This window comes from Ylistrum balloti, unplaced genomic scaffold, assembly GCF_031769215.1.
Source record: "Ylistrum balloti isolate Yb309-2 unplaced genomic scaffold, AGI_CSIRO_Ybal_v1 Utg370870, whole genome shotgun sequence".
Classification (NCBI taxonomy): Eukaryota; Metazoa; Mollusca; class Bivalvia; order Pectinida; family Pectinidae; genus Ylistrum; species Ylistrum balloti.
The window spans coordinates 159544-182361 of record NW_026782497.1 but is presented as its reverse complement, the minus strand read 5'-3'; the positions used below and the strand labels follow the sequence as shown (position 1 = coordinate 182361).

The window sequence follows — 22818 nt, the reverse complement described above, 5'->3', positions numbered from 1 at the left end:
TTAGCTGGCGCGAATCAATCCTATTTTATATGTTTTCTGCTGTAGTGGTCTGAGTCGCCACCATCCGGCGATAACAGAAGGTATTGAGTCCTTCACGGACTTTTCCTCTTTGTCACAGCTGTTTTAACTCCTGTCACTGTCGCATACCGCCGATACCAGGCGACACTTGGTGTTTCTAGGTACCCTGGGTAGTTACAGTCACTTCTCGATGTATGAAGTTGGTTGCGATCAATGGCCGTCATGTCCTTGCACGTGGTTGATGTCTAGTAGTGACGGGGACGATTAGGAATCCCATGACCAAGTCTCCCGAATTAGTCAGCTTATCCCTGGACAGAATGACGTGGCTGCTCTCCAGCAGATAAGCTAACTGTAATGTTTAAACTTATGCATATCACTGTAAATGGTTTTCGAGTGTGTTTGTATCTAAACATGCTACATTGACTGTAACTCTTTGTCACCAAGCCGGCCAATTATTGCGCGACAGTAGTCAACTTGGTGTCGCGTCGAGAACAAACTGCATCATCTAAAGAGGATTTTATGTGTCACCAGATTTGTAAACAACCACGTCAATACTTGTATCAACACATTAAAAGCGGAATTTCAAAATCGCTTTTATTTCAAATTTTGAATACTAAAAGTGTTATTTCTTCGCTACCGTAATATTTATACCGATTCAATTCGAAAACTAAATTATTTAACGCCGGAAGTTAGTATGCAAATAGATTTTGAATGCAGCAATTTGCAATTTTTATCGCGGGATGAAATCCATATATCAACCTTATTACATCGCCAAATTGCAGGTAATTGTCCCCGACAGGAAATGGGACACCTTTGATTACGTATCTCTAAACATATTTAAGGAGAGGTTGTCCTTTTCAGACAGATAATTGGCCCTTATATCACAACAATTATCGACCGTTTTCTGTTCCCAACGGTAGCAATCAAAGAAACAGACATTGAATAAGATGTCAATACTGTTGACGTTTTCTTATAAATCTTTATGTGTTCATCAGACCATAACTTGTAATATATGACATCATGAATATGTAAATAGGCGATGCTATCTAAGGTATGAAGACAAACCATTCATGTGTAATTTGTAAAACATCCATTGTAATTCATTGCGATACCACGTGTCATCTTATCAACTGACGTAACTCCAATCACTGAAGCATGACGTCATAGAAACTTTTCACAGCACGTGAGACACGGTTCACCTGTTGCAAGATTTGCTTGTGATTTATAGTCAGTTTTGTTATCATCATACGAATGTGATTGGACCATGAAGATAGTTTTCTTCCGAAGATCAGTTTTTTTTTATAGAAATGTATCAACGCTTGTTTAGTTCTTTAGTGCCACTATACATTTTAGATTTAATATTCTTGTGGAACCGATGTTTGGATTTATGCTGCGTTCGTTAGATGGTAGAACGCGATAACCGGCGACCCGTGAAGGAACCCTACCCAGTAACACATAAAATATAGAAAAATAACATAAAATATACATTCTAAACACAATCCGGGTCAGGATAAGTGCACTGTTCGCAGCTTGGGAGAACTTTATCAAACACGAAAACGATGAACGTTTGGTGTACTTATACAAATATAGACATTTGTAATACCACTGTGTCAACAAAGCTTAATAAACACATGAAATCCGGAATTAAGCTGTAAACGCCATACATGGACATTGCACAAATTCCATACAAGTGAATGTCACAATTCACTGAACTAACTAGATACAGCAGAACATCGCAGATATTTCATGGAACCAGACAAGTCATCAGTGATATTCTGAGACCTAAATGACGGCTGATGATCAGTGGTCATTACTATTTAATAAATTTTCTCTGCCGCGATAAAACAATACGTATATAGCTATGATCACGCCATTGAGAGCATCGTAATATTCTGATTAATAGTGTTGACAGGTCAGTATCGTGTATTTATCTATTTTTTTTCAATAGCAATAGTATACTTTGTATTGAGGTAATCTAAACAATAGTATTTATAATAATTTCCAACGATTTAACACAAGCTCACAGCTTATATTAACTCATGTGATTAGAAGGGAGGTTTACTTAAACATATATCAAATATAGGGGATAACATTATAACAGTATAATATTCCGTTCGAAATTAACTGGATGTGTCACTTTGTTAAATTCTTAAACAATGTACCTGCTGGCAGTCAATGTTACACGTTTTGTTGTCATTCTAGATGTAAATTTTCTGTAAAAACTATGGTGATAACGTGTCACTGCTAGGTCGATAAATACAGTAGTTATGCAAGCTGAAGATTAATGTGTAAGATGATGGTGTAATATGTCACACAGTTTACTGGAATCCTAGACACACAGGCCGACAGCATGGCAAAGATTCATGTTCAAGTGCGTGACCGTACGAATGAAAAATGACCACGATAATTTCCTGAAGTAATTATGTTCCTACACTAAACCTATTGCCTTCTTGTGTATACTGAACCAATGAACGTTTGAGTGGAACGTGTATTAACAGGCTGAACATAATGACACTCGGATGACAAATGATTGTTTAAGCAAAACATCAGAATGGGTGATATGCTTATTTTTATCAGATTATCACCAAATAACCCCCTTATATTCTATTCAATCTGGTTCCAAACATTAAATTAAGTGATATTTTGTCCCTAAATCCATTTAAACAGTACCTGATAAACGAAAGCAGTAGAAAAGTTACTTACAATGTATTATCAACTGTAGAAGTGTATTTCCCTTCGTCAGCGTTTTCAAATTTTTAGTTTTTGTTTTTACATCAATAATTACTGATACGATAGTGCCCTACTGTTAACCTTCGGTACAGTCACAGTTACAACACGTTCAATAATTCTCTATCTTTAACTAAGTTTACTAAGTTTGTCTGTCTTTAAAATGTTTGTATACTATGTCTGGATTAAAGGATTTAGATACAATTCTTACCTGTTAAAATATCTGAGTATCTTAGAAAGTAAGGACTAGTGTGACGTCATCTAGTCAGGTAACTTTGTTCTCCCTTTCCACTAAAAATATCGCAGTGGCATACTTCAACACAAAACTCACTGTCATATCGGTGTTGGAAACTGTGGTCCCTCAAATATAATTTGGCTTTAACACATCAAAAATGTCATTCAAAATAAGTCACCAATTCGGCAGGAACTAGATAAATATGGTAAGAATGGTAATTATCTATTAGCATTATAGTTTGTTTTGCGCCACTAATTGCTTAATGAAATAGTGTTTTAAAGCTTGTCATGCTCCGTGGTTTAAAGAGTCGAGTGTGTAAAGGGATCAACTCTTTCATCACCTCATATAAAGGTAGCTTAGTAATGCTACTATGTGTAAACAAACAAACTATACCCTTTCATGCAGAATTCAAACGTATCGCCGTGAAATCAGAGTTGATAAAAACTGAAAGTATATTTATCATTTCTAGAATCCCTTTATTTACTTCACCTAAAGCTTTTAAAAGATTGGCGGTGAAGACGATATCTAGATGTTTGTTTGACCAACTATTATAACAGGACTGTTTGATAATGACATTTTCTCCGGAAACAAGTTAAATACGATTTTTCTCTTGGTTTTAATTTTATATAGAAGAAAACATTGAGTTGAGGAAGATCGTCATTTAAGGAACATTCGTGAACACGTGGTCGTAATTGTTGACCCGCTTGGAAAAGACGGTCATATAACAGTAACGCTATTGTATGTTTATACTCTCCAGTCGGAGGTGTTGGAGAGAACATGCCATTCGACATCCTGGTATGTGTAATCGGTCTTCCTACCGACAGTGACTGTACAGGTGTGCGTTAAAGTTCACGCGTGCCCTTGGTAGTAAGACATAGGGTCGGCCTGTGACTTGCCCCAGGTATTCGTTCCAACACCCATGTCTGTGTCTGTCTGTTTTCTTCAATGAGCTGTGTAGAATTTATCGGGGATTTTTTCTCCATTTGACTATTACCGGATAATTCCCCCGCAGTTCATTTGTTTTTAGTCGGTACAACTTATATTCTGTTCAAGTATTTGGGCGGTACGTTTATCTTGGAGAAAGTGAATTTTATCATGTACACCAGACCCTGTATTGTGCTGCTACTATTGGGGGGACGTCTGTCATGAACGTCGATATGATGATGAAGATCTGGAAGAGACATCTTTCCCTGATCTCGTCAATTCGCCTTACAACACGCTGAGCATTTGTTAACATCTCAATAGAAAATGTACATGTAAACCACATTGTCAGAGTAAGAACAAGTTTTGTTTCTGTCAGAAAGAAAGCCATTCCTTGTCACTTCCCACTTCTCATTGTCATGGAAACTATTTCTGATATTTCTTATAGTCAAGTATTTCCTCATTGCCCTCGGGAGATTGAGCGATGAAAAGATGTAAGCATATTAGCTGTTCAACAGTGTAACAGAACTCCAGTCGGGCTTTGTGTCTGTACGAATACAAATGAACTGGTGACTTACGGCGATACAGCTGCTGGAAGTCGCTGTATTGTTAAAGGTTTAATAGTGTTGGATGTTCTTATCCGGTATTATTGTTGCAGAAAGGATACTTATTACTTCGTGAGTTTTGAAAAAGGAAAGGCTCTATAGGGTTTGGGAAAGGCTATTTAGGATTCGGTAAAGGGAAGGCCCTGTAGGGTTTGGTAAAGAAAAGACTATTTAGGGTTCTGTACAAGGAACGCTCTATATGGTTTGGTAAAGGAAATGCTATTTAGGGTTCGCTAAAGGGAAGGCTCTTTGCTATTCGGAAAAGGGAATGATATCTAGGGTTCGCTAAAGGGAAGGCTCTTTGGGATTCGGAAAAGGGGATGCTATTTAGGGTTCGCTAAAGGGAAGGCTCTTTGGGATTCGGAAAAGGGGATGCTATTTAGGGTTCGCTAAAGGGAAAGCTCTTTGGGATTCGAGAAAGGGAATGCTATTTAGGGTTCGCTAAAGGGAAGGCTCTTTGGGTTTCGGAAAAGGGAATGCTATTTAGGGTTTGAAAAAGGAAAGGCTCCTTTTGGTTGGCAAAGGGAAGGCTCTAAAGGGTCTAGTAACGAAAATGCTCTACACGATATAGCAAAGGGAAGGCAATACGGATTTAATGTCTGTATCATAGTGCAGAGCTTCATCACCAAACAATACAACCTGTATTTCTACTCAGTATGTACACAACGGGGTGGTGATGGGGTTAAAATCAGATTGATACAACTACAATACTTCGGGGATGACTGTAATGTTAGTGACTCAGGGATTTTTTGAAAACTACGGTAACTATAATACTTTATTGTCCCTATAAAGCCTGTTTAATTGTACCAAGGAATGACACACTTCACATCGAAGGACAAGTAAATATATTTAATACCACCAACAGGAAATAAACGAAATTTAAATGTTTCTGCTTAGTGATATACGATAAGAGCCATTCAGATAACTGCTTGCACGTCGTCAAAATGGGACATCTTTCAGGATTGTTGAAAATATGTCTATCAAGCGTTTTTACTACAATGAAATAAAGACCATATGGTGTATGTATGTATATATATAGGCAAGGTGTGATTGTGTGTACCTACATACTATAATACCCTAATAGACTGACATCTACATACCAGAGAGCAACAGACGTTTTTATATCTTATAACTGATATATGTACCCATAAATATATCAGTTTGTACTGGTCGAATAGGACACCCGGGGTAGGTTGGCCCGTTTTGTTCAGGTAGACTGTGTGCTACACACACGGGGCCATATTGTCCTGTGTTTAATACAATACAAAAGTCGGCTGGGTTTGGGACAATTGCTAGATCTTTATCACCACTTTAATTCCGTTCCTGTTAAGAGACTGGCGACTGAAAGATTATCTCCGTCCGAGGTTTACATAACATAGACCCACCAGACGCTGGTCTACCTGTAAAAAAAACCCTCGGTGTGGTAGCCGATCTGGTTTATGAAGCTTATACGTTTATTTTATCCATAATAAGAATTAAGATTATGAAAAACTGAAGAATTCTGTCTGATTATTCTATTCATAAACGTTGACATGTCCATTTCAGTGATCAAATCTTTATTCGAAACACAAATGAACAACACAATATATTTAAAGGTACGGTTCAAACACATATAATCCATTTCCATTTATCTGTTGCCACTGGTACATTCAGATCTATTATGCATTAGGTAGTCTGTGAGTGACAATCTTCCCCTTTATCAACTGGAGTACTATTACAGTATCTTTTTTTTCTCTCTCTTATGACTCTTTCATCGTCTATACGAAACTCTTGTCTCTTTCGTTGTCCGCACGGTCTTTTTCTCTACCACTCTGTCGTTGTCTATACGAATGTCCGTCTGTACGGATGCACCGTATCTTTCGTTGTCCGGACGGTACTTCGGTCTTTTTCTCTGCCATTCTTCCGTTATCCATACGAAGCTCCGATCTCTTTCGTTGTCTGTACGGAAATCCTATCTATTTGGCTGTTCATACGGAATTCCGGTCTTTTCTCTGATCGGCCATCCAGTACTCTTTTGTTGTCAGTCCGGAACTCCGGTCTCTTTTATCGTCCGTCCGGAACTCCGGTCGTTTCGAACTCTTGTTGATAATCAAAATATAAATAAATCAATACCAGTTATCATACAGTTTCCATTTACAGATTCAGTAAGGTATTTTCATTGACTAAACCTCTGCAAAAGTTCACGAGGATACAAGAATACACTACGTTTGGGAGATAAGCCAATCTAACGAATTAAATCGTGAGTGCCCGGAACACTTTAGCTAGAGTATGAATTTAGTTGAGATCAAAGTCTGCAAGGTTTGGTATTTGGCTTCCTCAGTGAACCTTTGTAAGGAGTACGATACACTGATATGCATGTGTCTATTATCCACTAGACTTACCAATAGTCTATGTGTTGCCGAATTTACTCTTTGCACCACTCACAAGCACACTACTCAAGTACAGGTCACGGCTCAAAAAAGAATTATAAAAAATCTTCATGATAATAGATCGGGTCTAAAACACTCAGAGTAAACTGGGAAATAAAATATCTTTGTATTATGTCATGCAATTATGCTTTCTTAATCAAGTGAAAACTCGGCCACAGGTTTGATATGCCATACTCACCACTTAATCATGTGCCAGCGTACCTGGTGTTTCCAACAAGAGGAAACGAAAGAATTCAAGTTTGAAAGATAAAGGTAGTTTAACCTCTCAAACTAATTGAATTAGGGAATAATGGTTATTGAGGTACAACAGCCTAGCGCAAGGAGGAAGCGTTGGTTTGATTAGAGACCCCATATGGTAATTGTAGTCTTGCTCCGTCCCTATCATGATTTGTGTCGGTGTGTCAGTGTATGTTACCGGACATCCTCGCCTACTCTTCAGGTTTAATTCGACTCACATAAAGCACCTGTATGAACTTATTAGAGTTGTTCACACCTCGTTTGAGACCCAGGCGTGGTTCGCACATGCTCTGGCCGCAGTCACTGTTTGTAAAAGTACTTACAGCTTACTACAGTATCGCGTGTATTTGTTACATATTGTTAACAAAAAATGCACGTGCTCGAAACTATCATCAAACATTGTTAAGAGATTCATGAGGAAAAGGAAATCATACTCTATCAAGCGAAATATCATGTCCTGAAATACAGCATGATTCTTGCTTAAATGTGATGATCAGACCTTTTTGAACGTTGGTGTCCGTTATAGAGTATGGGAATAGCAATACATTCTATATTTTTACGACGCCAGGACTAGTTCTGTTCATAGCATTCAAGTACATTGAATTACTCTGCACTCTTGGATGTTAAGTTCCTGCAAGTTGGCGAGGGAATTCTCACTCTGACACACACAAGATGAAAAAAGAAGTTTGTTAAATACAAAATAACAGAATTATTAATCCATTATTCTGCGTAGATTACTGGGATTTTTTTATAAGTTATACATGCACAAATTACGTTTTAGCTTATGCTCATCCGTGCACTAGATACAATCATTTCTCATACTTGTGTCAACATTGTGAGTCTAATTCTCGTTTGTGTTTAAGATCGTTCTGACGCTTGTATTCTTGAGAGGGCAGACTACTCTAGTGTTCAAGTTTAATGGCTCGCGGTGGAGGAGGATGTGACTACTCCATCACATACCTCAATGCTAATTACTCCCGACAAAGTTATTTGCAGCTATTCTCATCATTAAAAGATCCTTTTGTGTTGGTTTTTCCAGCAGCAATATAAACCAAGCTTCTTACTGGTTCCAGACCATCTTTAAAACCCGAGTTCTAAGACAGATTTCTATGTAGCAAATTCTATGTTGAAGTTTATCTACCTCCTAAATCTCTAGTCGGACCGATTACCGACGACTAGAATTCTTTTTATGTTACGGTTCCCTACATTCTCTGATCCCCCTCCCCCACGGAATAAGGTGCCTCTCTCACCATACAGGCGCCCGTTATAAGTCAGAATTCGTGCAGTCAAGTGACAGCTTCATTGAAATCGCTAGATTATAGCCGACGATTATCTAGCTCCAGTTTTCTCAAGTTATCTGTATAACAGAAAAAATCTTCAGACATGCAGTTTAAATACCAACTGTACCTACAGGAACAAAGATCGAGAACGACCTCATTGAGACTGAACGACTACGAACAGGAATTATGACCGTGTATTAACAATATAGGCTTTGTGCAATAATTATGGTAATATGCATATTCGTATAAATCATTGTCAAAGAACTTAGGCACGACTTTCCTATTTCAAAACGTGTGAAAATTAGTGAGTGACGTTTGTGTCTACTTGGCCTCATCCCGTCTTCAAAGCAATTTTTCATCACAGTTATTAAATGTGTGTCTGCATGCTGAGGATTGCGTGCATTTTCACAAGTTTTTAGTCCGTTCATTGGGTTGTAAACAGCTGTTTTGGTTTGGTGTATATATAAACCCTCACCAACACTTGTAAAACCCTAGATTTATCTACCTCGCTTTCCTATTTATAGCTTAATATGTTGACTTTGCATGAAATTGGATTGACTTGCCTCCAAACCCTTCCGGAAAGTAAGTCCGCATACAGACCCGTTTGTTTCTGTTTTGTTGAAGACGTTCGATCGATTCCATCTGAATGACGTTCTGAGGTTCAGACTGATGACTTGTGTGTTTCGGGGGCACACTCTGGATCGGTTTAATGTTGCCTTTGGGTCTATTTTAAATTTCATGAATTACGTTTTTATGGACGAGTACGGCGTGATATTGGTATGAGCGTGTGTGAACTATGATGTCGGGTTTATCTGTGAGGCAGGTTAAATTGATGGGATACAATCGAAGACTAACAGTTAATTCTAGGTCTCCCAAAGGAAAACCCTGTAAAGCCGTTGATGTATTTCAAAACTTTCTGAGCAAATCAACAAGGAATCTTTCATTGATAGCGCGCAGCACACATGGATGAGTGAGTCACGTGCTATTGCTCAAAGTTAACTGACCTATACTAATCAGCTCTGAATTTGTATTAAACATTTGTCTCAATACCGGTCCACTCCGGAACTTTTATTGGCTACAATTGAAGTTGAATCTTTCAAAACCAAAGTTATTATACTAAAAATAAATAAAAGACAAAAAACTGATTTTTTTTCTAGACTGACGGATCAGTCCTATGACCCACCTCGACGATTAGTTAGGTTCCCGGCTTGCGCTGGAAAACAGGGGACGGTTGAGCTTGGTTGAAATGCTGTGGACCGTAACATACACAAAATGCTATTTCAATTCTACATACCTCCCCTATGTGCGATATGGATTTCCCAGGCACGCGCTCTTGTCTTGTTATAAGGCTATGGTTACAGAACACACCCGTTGTCTGTTTGTTGTGATATGCACGTTCATTGACGTGTATTGGTATTCGATCAAGACTTAGAAAAGACGCTTCCTGTAAAATAGTTAGCGTTCTCTACCGTGCTGATTGTAACAAATACAACCTGTCATTGCGCTTGTTTACACTTCTGATAATTCAATTTTCTCTCTAAACAAGGTTTCAGTTTAACACTGTGTAGAACAAATCTGTGAAAATTGTTCTAACACATAGCAGTTCAGACTACTGTAGATGTATCTATTACATAATCGGAGAATTTGAATGAAATATTCAAACAAAGGGTTTTTCTTAAACCGTCTAGTTGATGGAAATGTTGTTTATTTAACTTAAAGCCAGAATCATTGTTTAGCCTGAATATAAAATACGACTGAAGGTAGCAGCATCGTTTTCTTCTGAGCTTGCTTCTGTCTACAGATTTTATCATTCATTTCCTCCCTCTAATGGTTTGCTGACATTCTTGAAACTTTGAAAATAGCAGGTGATTGGATTGAAAATGGCAGTTTTTTTTTCTCGGTAACCTCGTGTGGGATTGTTACATTTCATTTATCCATAACCTCGTGAGATATCTCGAAAATTACACCATCGTTTCAATATTTCATAAGCCTGCCGTCTATCGATTTAAATTTCAACATTATACTTTTCCTCATATCCCGTGACGATAACAGTCAATGCTAGTAAAATATTATTTTTTAAAAGTTTCCATTCCTTTTCCAATATTCAAATAAATTCTTAAAAACTTGTTTCCGCAACAGCCTCTGGGAGGATCTGACGATATTAGCACGCAACAGTGTAACGCCATACTTTCTTCACCGCACGTAACGTACAGATTCGTTTCAACTCACTCACAACTAAATTAAACCGGTAACTACCGTGTATCTGTTTTAAGATAATTATAATTCAGAAGTCTAGTTTTCTGCTGTTGTTTTTAATTTATTATTTCAAATAGCTTTAAAATGGCAAATTAAATTCCAACAAAAGTAGAAATACTCTGTAATGCAAGCTAACCGTGCTTTGTAAAGGAAATAATTTTGAGTAATGTCGGAACAGAAAGATGGTTCCCTTGCCGAGAGCGTGTTAAATTCATCCGGGCGCTTTGATGTTCCAAGTGTTCAATATTGCCACAAAGCTATCGTGTTCCGCGATAGAAATGACTTTTACAACATTTATCGTCAGCAGTGTTATACCTGACGATCTAGAGAAGTAGCACATCATGATGTCTGTGGTGGTTCAACATCGTCTCATATATATCTATTTCCAGATTATCTCCCTCTTCCGACTTGTCCATGTTAACTAGATATTGGACCTGCAGATATTTCAGTCCGTTTTACGTGACTTTCATTAAAAGAACACGTCTTAAATTATATGGATTATAAAAAGTACACGCGACCTTTATACAAACAACATCAGTGAGAGTCATTTCTCTGCATATCGTTTCAATCTGAAGCATGACATGGGCCATCCCCGTGTGTACACAATGAGTTCGTTTCGTGTTTGCTTGGGAAAACATGCTTTAAGTCTCCCGTCACGATTCCAAAGACAATTGATCATTAGCGTTAATGAAAGGACAATTTCAAAACAATCGGTTTGTTGAAAGGTATTTTTATTGAGAACAAAACAGTCTCTCATGCTCAGCTGAATTTGCTGAAAATGTGTTTTTGAATTGCCTTCATTTTGTTGGGTGAATATTTTTATGAAATCGAGTTGGAAAACTATTAAATTTCGCTTCAGCAATAACACTAAATTAGGTCATGTCCCTTGCGTGTTCGACGTATCAATTCCGAGTGTTGTGGAGAAATGTGCACCATCATTACGCCTCCTTACTGATTTCCAGTCCGCAACTGCTTGATGAACGTTTCAGTTTTATTATCCAAGCCTCAGTTTTCAGAAGTTCTTGTTAGCTGTTAAAATCAGAGATTTCCTCCATAAAAGAAACCTTTCATATCGGGATTTTGTTCCGACATTTGTATTTCTTTCTGGGGAAATTTGCAACAGCATCTCAGAATATAGATTTGCGAAGTAAACACCAAAATACTATCATGAATACACAATGAAGGTTGCACGATGCGCTGTTTTTGATTTTTTGTTTTTTGTTTTTTTTTTGTTTGTTTTTTGTTTAAATAATCTATTTCCACCGGTTCCATTGTGTTTAATTAGCGGGGTTATTTGATAGAAATGTCTACCAAGGCGTTATCATCTGATTACGGGTCTAAAACCGTCTAAAATCCTCAGAATAGTGATATCACCTACCCCATTCAAAACAATCATTCTAAGAGGCACTTGGCACCATAGGTCGGCAATGAAAAACTCGTGGATATAGATGTACATTACCTTATTAATTTAGCGTTCAGACATGCTGGCGTGGTTGGACAAAAGAGATAACCCTTTTCTGAACTTACAGGTCAGTAACAGACCTGCAGATATTAGTCAGGTATATTACAGTAGCTAAATACATGCACGTCATTTATCGGTTCAACGGGCAAAGTGCATATGTATTGTTTTACGGCTGTTCATAAGGTCCGGCCCCCTACCTATCTAATGGGGTATACCAAATAGGTAAAGATATGCACATATGATATATCACATCAAAGGGCTCATGCTTTGGTAATCAACAATTATTTATTCGACAGACTGTTTGGGAAGTGGTATTATTAGCAGTTAGTGCATTGTTTGTTCGGGAGAGGTGTATGATATCGTAAATTGTACAATTGATAAGACAACGACTATAACGGCATGTTTTAACAATGTACAAATTTAAAGGGGCCATTTGTGTTGTGTCAATTCAGTTATATGTCAAATAAAAAAATATTCCTATTTCTCCAAATGTATGATCTGTTTACAATGCACAAATATAAAGTCGTTCTATATAGCTATTTATGTAGATGTAACACCGATATTGTCAGTCACAAACTGTAAACGGGGCAAATTAAAATTTCGCTGATGCATCTTTTTATATTTTTACATGCACTGCTTGAATAGAAACACATTTGAAACAGACGCTTGATACTTTCATCCATTTTATTTACAAATGGAGTCTTTTTATAAAAAGGCATTTTCAACACAACCGGTTGATTGTTACACAACGCTGAAAATGATACAAGTTGATGAAAATTAGGGGGAAGTACCTTGGTCGCCAACGTAATCTCATTGAGAAATATTCTATTTCTTTGTGTGACATGAAGCTGGAAGTATTTGATGCTCGTTAGTTTGCCTGTTGGTTCCGTTGTTCTTTACCTTATTCTCATTTGAGAACGTGATATTACTTTATTGGATTGACCAAGGTTTACATGGCGGGAACCATCGATGAAACATAAGACGCATACTCTTCCGGAACACTTGGTCTTATTCTCCTTTTACTTTTTCAGGAGTCTCCGTGTAAATCTTTCTTCTGTTCATATATTGCCCTGGTTTTATGGAATTTTAGTTTGGATAATGATGCCATATTGGTATGTTCGTGTTGTTTTTTGGAATATCGTAAGTTATTAATATCATCTTCATTTCTTGTCAATTGGATGATACTACAACATGTATTGATATACTGCGCTTGCGTATCTTTTCACTACTTCTAAATAGGGTAGTACTGCACACGCTTTCATGACACAATCCTCTGTGCTTCTCTGTTGTTGACAAAGTGGTTGATCCGGAATAACCACTGTTTACACAGTGCAGATTGACGAGGGGTTCCGAGGTCCACCACGCCCCTGTCACTATTCCTACACACATCGGCTCCATTACACACTCTATGTTGCTCTTTTACCTCCGAAAATCTAAATGAGACTGTCAAATGAACACAAAAAACGCGTAGAATATTGTACTGGGTCAGAAAGCCTGGCTTGAGTACAATACCCACTCGTTGTGTAAACGTAGGGGGCGTAACAACAGAAGACACGCAGTAAATGGAAGGGCGGGGTTGGAACAGACACAGGGTGAATACAGGGGGCGGAACGCTACCCGGAACAGCATTCTACCTATAAAGCACTGAGTAGGGCAAAGAGGAGAAAGCAATTTATCATTCACCAAATCCATTCTATATAAATCCCGCGATAAATGTATTTCAGTGAGACCCGTTTACAATACGTCTACATAACACGTGCAGTTAACTACGTATTATTTTCTTAACACAGAAAAGGACGTTAATTGTAGCAATAAAATCTGACCAGTGACTAGCTGACCAGCTCCTGTACAAATTATCTTGCTTGTTGTATGTTTGAGCTGTACCGTAATATTATTTTGTTGTTTCAGGGCTGGAGTGCGTTTGCACGACCCAGGAATGCATGGACCGGAAGATGACAACATGTCGTGCGTCCCATTACTGTTATAGCGAGACGATCGACGATCCATTGTTTAAGCACCTGACTTCCCGGGGGTGCATCGACAGCAGCACACCCTTGTTGTGTGAGAACCGTCGCCCCGCCAAGCTGAGGGCTGCATGGCCAGTTCTCCACTGCTGTAACGACAAGAGTTTCTGCAACAAAAATGTCGTACCAACACAGCCGCCACGTCCAGGTATGTACCGCATTTCCTCACAAACTGTACCGGTGAACACGACCCGATACCTACCGCATTACCTCACAAACTGTACCGGTTAACACGACCAGATATCTACCGCATTACCTCACCGTCAGTACTGGTCCACACGACCTGATATGTACCGCACTACCTCACTATCAGTGGCGGTCATAAGTTAAAAAAACCGACCAGATGCATACCGCACTACTTCGTCGACAAAAAACAAAAACAAAAAACAAAAAAACTCAATAAAACCCAAAAACACAAAAAAGACCAGGTTTGTACCCCACTACCTCACTCCGCTTGTTATGTACCGCACAAGTAACATAGCTCACAAACGGTACCTACATGTATCAACGCCACACTGTGCAACTAAATTTAAACGCCAGTATATTCCAAGTTTAACACACCTTCCTTACAATACTAGTAATATGGTCTCCAGTAAACGGCCCTTACTCTCTTTATTCTTATGTAATTTAGGTTGCATAAAAACCAGAAAACATTTAAACGGGTTTTAACAGACCTATTTGCATTGAAATATCCTCGTTAGTTGACTGCGTAGCACGTAGTTAAATATAATCCAAGGAATCATGAATTCCCTAGCCCTGTCATAATTCTGTGATTACGTAATGGCTGATGGAGAGAGATTGTAACCAAAAATTTCCATATAGACCAAATCCCATTTTAGATTGATGATTGCACTCTAATTATTTCAGAACTGATCGGTTATCGTAAACATGACATTTACATAACTCAGTAATGGTGCAAATCCGTCTTTATAAATATATCTTTATATATATGTATATGACGAAGCTCAAATTATTTTTAGTAATTTCTCGACGCATTATTGGCAAAATTTCCTAAGACGTTGGAGCAATAATCATGCCAGACTTTAAAGATAATGACACGGTGATTAAAATGAGTTTAGAACAACCATCCTGATAAATTTCTGAGAACTACAATAATTTAGTTGTCTAATTATTAAAAAGATTTCGTATATATATATTTCTGAGAATTAGAATCACTTTGCTGTTTGCTTTATTTAAATGATTCTGGAAGATATATTTTGGAAGATTTCTCAAACTATTGGAACAACAATGTACCTTGCAATTTCGTTTCGTTTAAATTCTATTTACATTTTTTATAGTACCGGAAGTGGAGGAACCTGTGTACGAGGATTTCAATACGGAGCCCACTCCTGCAACAGCCCGATGTCCAAACCAGCATGGGACCAGTAACTCGAACGGCATGATCAATCCCATTTACATAGCAGTTCCGGTGGCGGGAGTTTGTGTACTCCTTGCTCTTATCATATTTGCAATGTATCTCTTGCGCAGGCGCACAGACTATTACGAGCGGTACCAATATCCACGTACCGTATCGGTGCCCAAACATCACCAACAGTGCAGTGACGCAAAGTGTGCAAACGCATGTAAACTGAACAGGTGTACGGACAGTGAGCGATCATCATCGGGCAGTGAAACTAAATTATTCTTATAGGGGTGACTGATGTAATCACTACCCATATCACTACACTGTATATCGGCTACCCTACAGCAAAGTCGGAGTTTTTAATGTGGAGATCAGATCTATGGACACCTGTATTCCTGGATTGATACAGCTTCCATTATAACTCCGAGAGACATGTCTGACATGTCTGGAGGTCTTCGTCCAACGTCGGAGTCTGTTTTATCTGAACACCATTCGATCACTGGTGTGAATTGCAATGGCTTTCGCCAACTTGGCGGAAAAGACTTGAATGTTTCTTTGAAAATGATCTCCTATCAACGTTTGAGATGGAGAATATGTATAAGAATGACATTGACTATTCAAATTAATTACACAGACTTGTTTTTCACCTGTTAAGGAACTAAACTTTAACTGATTTGTAAAGAAACATTTTTCGTTGATCTCCTGTCCACTAGATATTGTTCGTTCAGAGCATTATATCTTTATATCTCGGTTATAACGATGGGAAAAATGACACAAAATAAGGGTAGCCATTTCGGACATTGTCTCATTTGTGTATCATTGTAAATAGTCATTTACTGTCAAGTGGTTTGTTTTAAGGCACTCGTTAAATATGTTCCATTATTATTTATGGGGAGAAAGGTCGCAATGTTAAAAGGACGAAAGATGGATGACGAGTACAAGAAAATGAAGAAAGAAGAGTATGAAAAAAGAATGATGACGCAATTTGTGAAAGAGATATTGTGTACAAATTAAGTGTAATATGACGACTGTGAGGTATCATTAGTATGTTACCTAGAGGACGTGTGTGTCGTTAGAGTAAGGGTTGGAGTATGAGTGGGTACACTATCAGAGTAAAATTATCGTCAGGATGAAAGTCGGTTGAACAAGAGGATGAATAGTGTAAGAGTGTTCAATGTAAAACAAGTGTGATGGATGTTTGAGGCTGGTGTATTGTAAGGTGTCATACTACACCAGATTACGTGTCAAGTACCTACTACTGTTATCGTGTACATAACCCCGATCTCTCACTAACAGCAAGGGTATTTGTGTCATTGTTTACCTCCGTACTATGTTTGTTGTTGTCGTCTTGCTGTCAGCCTCTAATCAAACACTCAGCTGAATCCGATCGCGTCATGGTCAATCAGAACCTCGTTTGATTCTCGAGCGACACAAGAGTTTCACTGACCAAATCGGTCTTGGTCGAGAACATTTTAAATCATCCATAAAAAATCCACCGGAGTATTATGTAAACGTTATTCGTTAGGAATATGAATAAGAGTTCTGTTATCAAATTTGCAATTTAGATGGCAATTCGAACACAAAAATATGATATATAGATAGATATATACTCCATGTCAACGCGTTATCAAATAGCTAGGCATAAAAATGAAGGCAGCAAAGCGAGCGTTTGATTGTTGTGTGCCGTGTTTCTGGCTTCTCTTCATGTTCATGTAAATACGGCATCTATTCCTCAGGGTAACTAAATGTCTCCAGCACATCTACTGCGCGCGCTCATATAACAGACAGAACGAAACGAGAAAATCGTAAAACATCGTATGTTACGGTAATGATATCGAATTCTTGAAAAAATAAGACAAAATAATCAAAATATAGCACTTCCTGTGTGTATGTTATAACACCAGCGCTTCTTAGTCCATCAATTCTGATATTTCTGTGCATCATTTTGAGAGGAACATTAAAATGGAAACATTATAAATAAAGCAAAAAAAAATCGATGTGTATACATTAAATATCAATATTTAGATGTATGATCGAGCTCGCGCACCGTACATTGTATATGTAAAATGTAAATACTAACAAATAATTTGTACATTTGTAAATAGATATATGTATCTCGTGATGTATATATCCTTAAGTGGTTACTATGGTAACGCATTTAGTTGGTTACCGTAGCAACACAGTCTGTAAGTGCTAATATCGTTTTGTCTTTCAACTGCTATCATGTAATGGACAATAATATTTTTGCATTAATTTACAATGGAATCAATTAATGTAATTAATGTTTGGCTAGTCAGTTCCATGACGTCATTGATGTCGGACATTATTTTATTGGAGGAGTCATTTGATAAGATCTTTTTTAACCAAGATCGTTGAAATAAGTTCAAACTGTCATGGCTTTCACTTCAACAAAAAACATTTGTTATCTTAGTTTGTCCGCACATTACATTTGAAATGCATTAATTATTCAATTGTTCTGTTTCATTACTGAAGAATCGATACGTTATGCATCTACAGCACATTGTTTTTTTCAAAATAAATTGCTTTATCTATAATTATGCCAAGAAAACAAACAGATCGTTTGATAATGATACCCACGAGATGTTGTAGAACTAGCGATATTGACGTGGGAATGTGCAATGCTCTTCAGTTTTCTTCATCATAAGCGACAAGGAGTGGAATCTCAGTAAGGAATTGCTAATCGTTAGGAATTTTTTTTTGTTGCTTGGTAGATTTAAATGCTCCAAATTATATTAACAAAACAAATTTATTTATTAGATTTTGTAGTTGTTTTTTAATTTTAAAATAACATTTTGAATTATCATTAACTTTTTTTTTCAAACTCTGACTGGTCGCAAGTTTCGGCTTCCATATAATGTTTCCTTATCAAATTTTTTCATAATGATATGACTTCATCATAAATCTTTATTAATCTTCATGATTTATGTTTTTTAAAAACAAGACAGCTACATATATAGTTTCCACGATGACGTCATTTCCGATTATATTTATTTCCGGTCATGCAGCATAGTATTTCTTGACAGCATAATGCCGAAGAATGTTTGTTGGAATTCTAGCAATGAATTTCATTATATTTGTCATTATTTTTGCGCAATAAGCGATAATCAAATGAATCTATTGTGATGGATGGGGAAATTTTAAATAAAATGAAATATATGAAATAATCTTTGTTCGCTTTTTATATCCGAATGCTAAGCCAAGAGCTGGTGTCAGGAATACAGAAAGGAGAGAAACTTTCAACAAAGAAAAATGTGCAAACCTCTTAATGATTCTGTCTAAAGAACACAATAACTTGTTTTATATACCGACCCAGAAGTAGATAGAATCTAACTGATGGCTAATCGGCAAGGAAAGACAGCGAGGAAGACAAACAAAAGAATTTCGTGCGAGAGGCGAAAGAAAAGATTGTATCACCCTCTCCTGAATAACTGGCTTTAAGACTTTACCCGATATTGACGAAGATAAAAAGTTAACACGAACACCGTTAGGCGGAGAGACCCTACACAACAATTATCTTCCCCTAGATCTGTTCTAGTTGCACGGGTTCACAGATATGAATAAACCAAAACATGTTCTACGGTACTTAGGTTTCATATTAGGCACATATACATATTTTCACAATGACAAAGGGCAAACGTTTGTGGCATTCACGAAAAAAAAATGCTACAATGGCATATGGTATTGAGCAGAACCCCTATAACGGTATGTTGTATATCCGTAGCTCGATATACGGTTGACTGCATGGAACATGCACTGTATCGCTGTCTTCCGCTGACACAATAACACTCGGTAACAGCCATGGTATTATATCGCGTAGACATTGTTTGGAAATGCATTGTTTTAAGGACAAATAAAGGAACAATGTGACGTAAACATCGCTGAAACATGCAGACACTTGTATAGGTTACATTACAATTACTCGAGTGGAATTGAAACGGATTACTCATTAAAAGCTGCATTTAAAAAGCCACTAAATGTAGACATACCAGCATAGACAGATACGGTTAATGAATACAAACGACAAAGTTAATGAGTACAAAACCGTTAATCATTGTAGGGATTTAATACATTTTTTTGTTACACTTTAATTCCTATTCGGAGGTTTGCATCGCTCTCAATTTATCAGCTTAACAGTTCAGAAAGCATCAAGTTAAGTTTTCATCCAAGTAGTTAAAACATATCAGCTAATTTTTTCATCCTAACAATTAATTCATATCACGCTAAATTTTCATCATAACGGTTAAGGTATATAATAACGCTTAATTATCATGCTAATTTTAAAGACATTACGTTTAACTTAAAGGTTAACAGTTAAAAAGGGATGGCGCTGAATCCTTAGCTTAACAGTTAAGAAAGGCATGACGCTCAATTCTCAGCTTTAAGTTGAAGAAAGCATCACGCTAAATCTTTAACTTTATAGTTTTGACAATAACACAGAGCTGTGTTCCAAGACGATCGACTTGAATTTTGAAACAGATCAGTCATGGCAATATATCAGCATTGAATAAAAGGTCAAGAATCAATAGCTTGTGTCCTCACATTATTCACAAATGTAAAATGTAAATAAAATATTCAAAAGAAATACAAAACGATTTAGAATAAGACATTTTGGTAACAACGTTTATCATCTTTCATTCATTTCCGCATCCGCAACATCGTGTAGAGAAAATTAAGCAATTGTTTTCTATTTCAATTCGTTCAAACGTGGGTATATCTCAAGCTTCCACTTACGCTTCTCCATCTAGATTTTAACATGCTTTGGTATATTTTGGGTTTCTTCAGTCGCCTCCTAGACTTCTTAATAACATTGTGCAAAAGACACAAAAGTGAATAGCACCTTTGTATGCAAATTCAGATACAGTAGAGCTAAACAATGAATTAACTCTATCATAAGGCTGTTTCATCTTTCCAGGACTCGTCAGTGATGCTCAGGGCCTAGGTTTAACTTAAGCCCTTAGCGTCACTGACGAGTTCTAGAAGAACAACAAAGATGTATAATGCAGTTTACTCGATTATTTTGCTCTGCCATTCCTATCTTTTATTTTCACTGAAAGATGATTTGATGATATTCACTTTTTGTCTTTTGTACAATTTACAACACGCGAGAATTGTTTTTTCTCTAGTATTAGCTATAATCCATTGTAATGACGTTCCAAGAGCGAAGTAATAGTTATTTCAAAATTGCGTAAACTCAGTTTAGATGTCGCTAACTTCAACAGACACACAAATGATTAAAAACTTTCAACGAAAATCAGAAATAAATACAGTCGGAGCCAATCCAATATAAACGTAACAATAGGTTAGATAAAATTTATCAACATGAAGAAACGAAGTGTAAGGGATGTCCTAGTTAATGATCTGTTCAAAATATTCAAAATTTGTCAATATAATTTTAATTATTATACCAGTTTGATGAAAAGAGGGCAAATATGAACAAGAAAAAGATTTCCATGGCAACACTAAAAAAAGGGCAAAGAAAATGAGACCAGATGTTTGGAAGATTCACCTTCTTTTGGTTTATCGATGATGGGTTTGGTCAATTCAATTAAGAAATGTCACGTTCCTAAAGGAGAGCAAGGTAAACAACAACGGAATCACTAAGCTTATCGACGAGCGTTAAATACGCCTAGCTTCATATCGTATAAAGAAATAGATCCTTTCTCGTTGTGATGATTACGACAATCTAATATTAGCATATTAAACACCATCACTTACACAGCGTCCGAATCAATATCTAAATAACATGTTGTCTTCCATGTAAACAAATAATATTCATAGTCACATCAAGCGTGCCACACAGCTTTCAAGTATTAAGATATCAAACGAATGACTGTTACATAATTTAAACACACACTCCAGTGAGTGACAACAATTAATATACTTCCAAATGGAGATTAGATGATAGAGGCAAAAAATGTGATGAGAAATTGGAGCTGGGATAATCAGACGTACAGATGGGTAGACAGATATTGAAAAGGAAGATATTTCCTTACGAAACGTTTTGAAGAAAATAAAAAAAAAGTGAATATGTTTTTTTTATCACTCGCTACTGAATTACGGTCTTAAGTCGTATACAAGCATCGTAGATAGACAATTATGCGCCGCATTGTGGATTTATCCTTGTAATTGCGCTGAGGAATGCGTACAGTGAAAGTGTCATTAGGAAAGGTTCTGTCAGGAGGGACAGACTATGACACGAGGCCACACAAGCTCCAACGACTTCATGAACTAAACTGTACCGACAAACGCCGCATATTATTCCAATAATTCATGCCTTAGTCCCTGTCCTTCCCTTCCATCAACAAAGTTGTACGGTCGCGTACTTTGACATCGTTACTTCTATTGCATTTCGATTTGAGATAGAGAGAGAAAAAAAAATGTTTTCTTAAGATACGGGTTCTAAGCCATTACTGCTCACCCGCAGTGTCGTGTCAGCCCGTCTCATAGATATGCCTCACCATTGTATAAAGTACCATTCTCAGTGGTGGAGCTTGTCACAGGGAAGATTACTTCAACCGATAAGAAGCTTGTGAAAAATTTTACGGTCTACATCGACGGCAATTTGCGATGTTAGCATGAGGAAAGTCCTTGGTCTTCACTGTCAAGCAGTTTAGATATCTGGCGAGCGGTTTATCTGATCAGGAACACCTTTAATCAGTATATTTCAGTCTAATTTTCAAGGCTAGTTGTCGTTGTTAAAAAAGATATCGCGTCTGACATGCGACGTGTCACTAGACCGTTTGAGTGGTAATTTACTCTCACCAGGAAATAGAAATAATTTGCTTTCATAAAATTTCATGATTGAAGAAGCTAGAATTCAATACAAAAGATGAAAAACTTGTGTTTATAATCTTGACACCAAGAGCCTCATTGTTCCGTCATACAACTGAAAAACTTTCAATCTGATAAATCTAGCAGTGTCGCGGAATTTCAGCAAACATACATGTATTTCAAAGAGAATCGTTGTTCACCTGTCAACATATTCACGACTTAATTACACAAAATTTGGGGAAAATATATCGTTATCAGTACGGACACCATATGCTTTATTTGTATAAGTTCATTCTCACTAGACCGTTCTTGTTTCTAATGAATGCAATCCTTCGGATTTGCTATTCACACTTCGATTATGATTTGTAGATAAGGTAAACGAAATGCTTCTCAGGTGGCATCTAAATTAACATACCAGCTTCACTGTAGTGTAAATCTGTTCGGGATGTTAATACCACAGCAGTCATAT

General features: G+C 37.2%; 1 protein-coding gene across 1 annotated transcript in view; it reads left to right on the top strand.

Moving 5' to 3' along the window:
* LOC132559175 (uncharacterized) overlaps positions 1–18718 on the top strand; it is a 38713-nt gene extending 19995 nt beyond the window's left edge. The window contains exons 2-3 of the mRNA XM_060223788.1: positions 14079–14342; positions 15493–18718. Of these exons, the coding sequence (XP_060079771.1) occupies positions 14079–14342; positions 15493–15845 (617 nt within the window). The 3' untranslated portion in view covers positions 15846–18718. The remainder of the gene's footprint in view (positions 1–14078; positions 14343–15492) is intronic.
* Positions 18719–22818: the final 4100 nt, after the last annotated feature.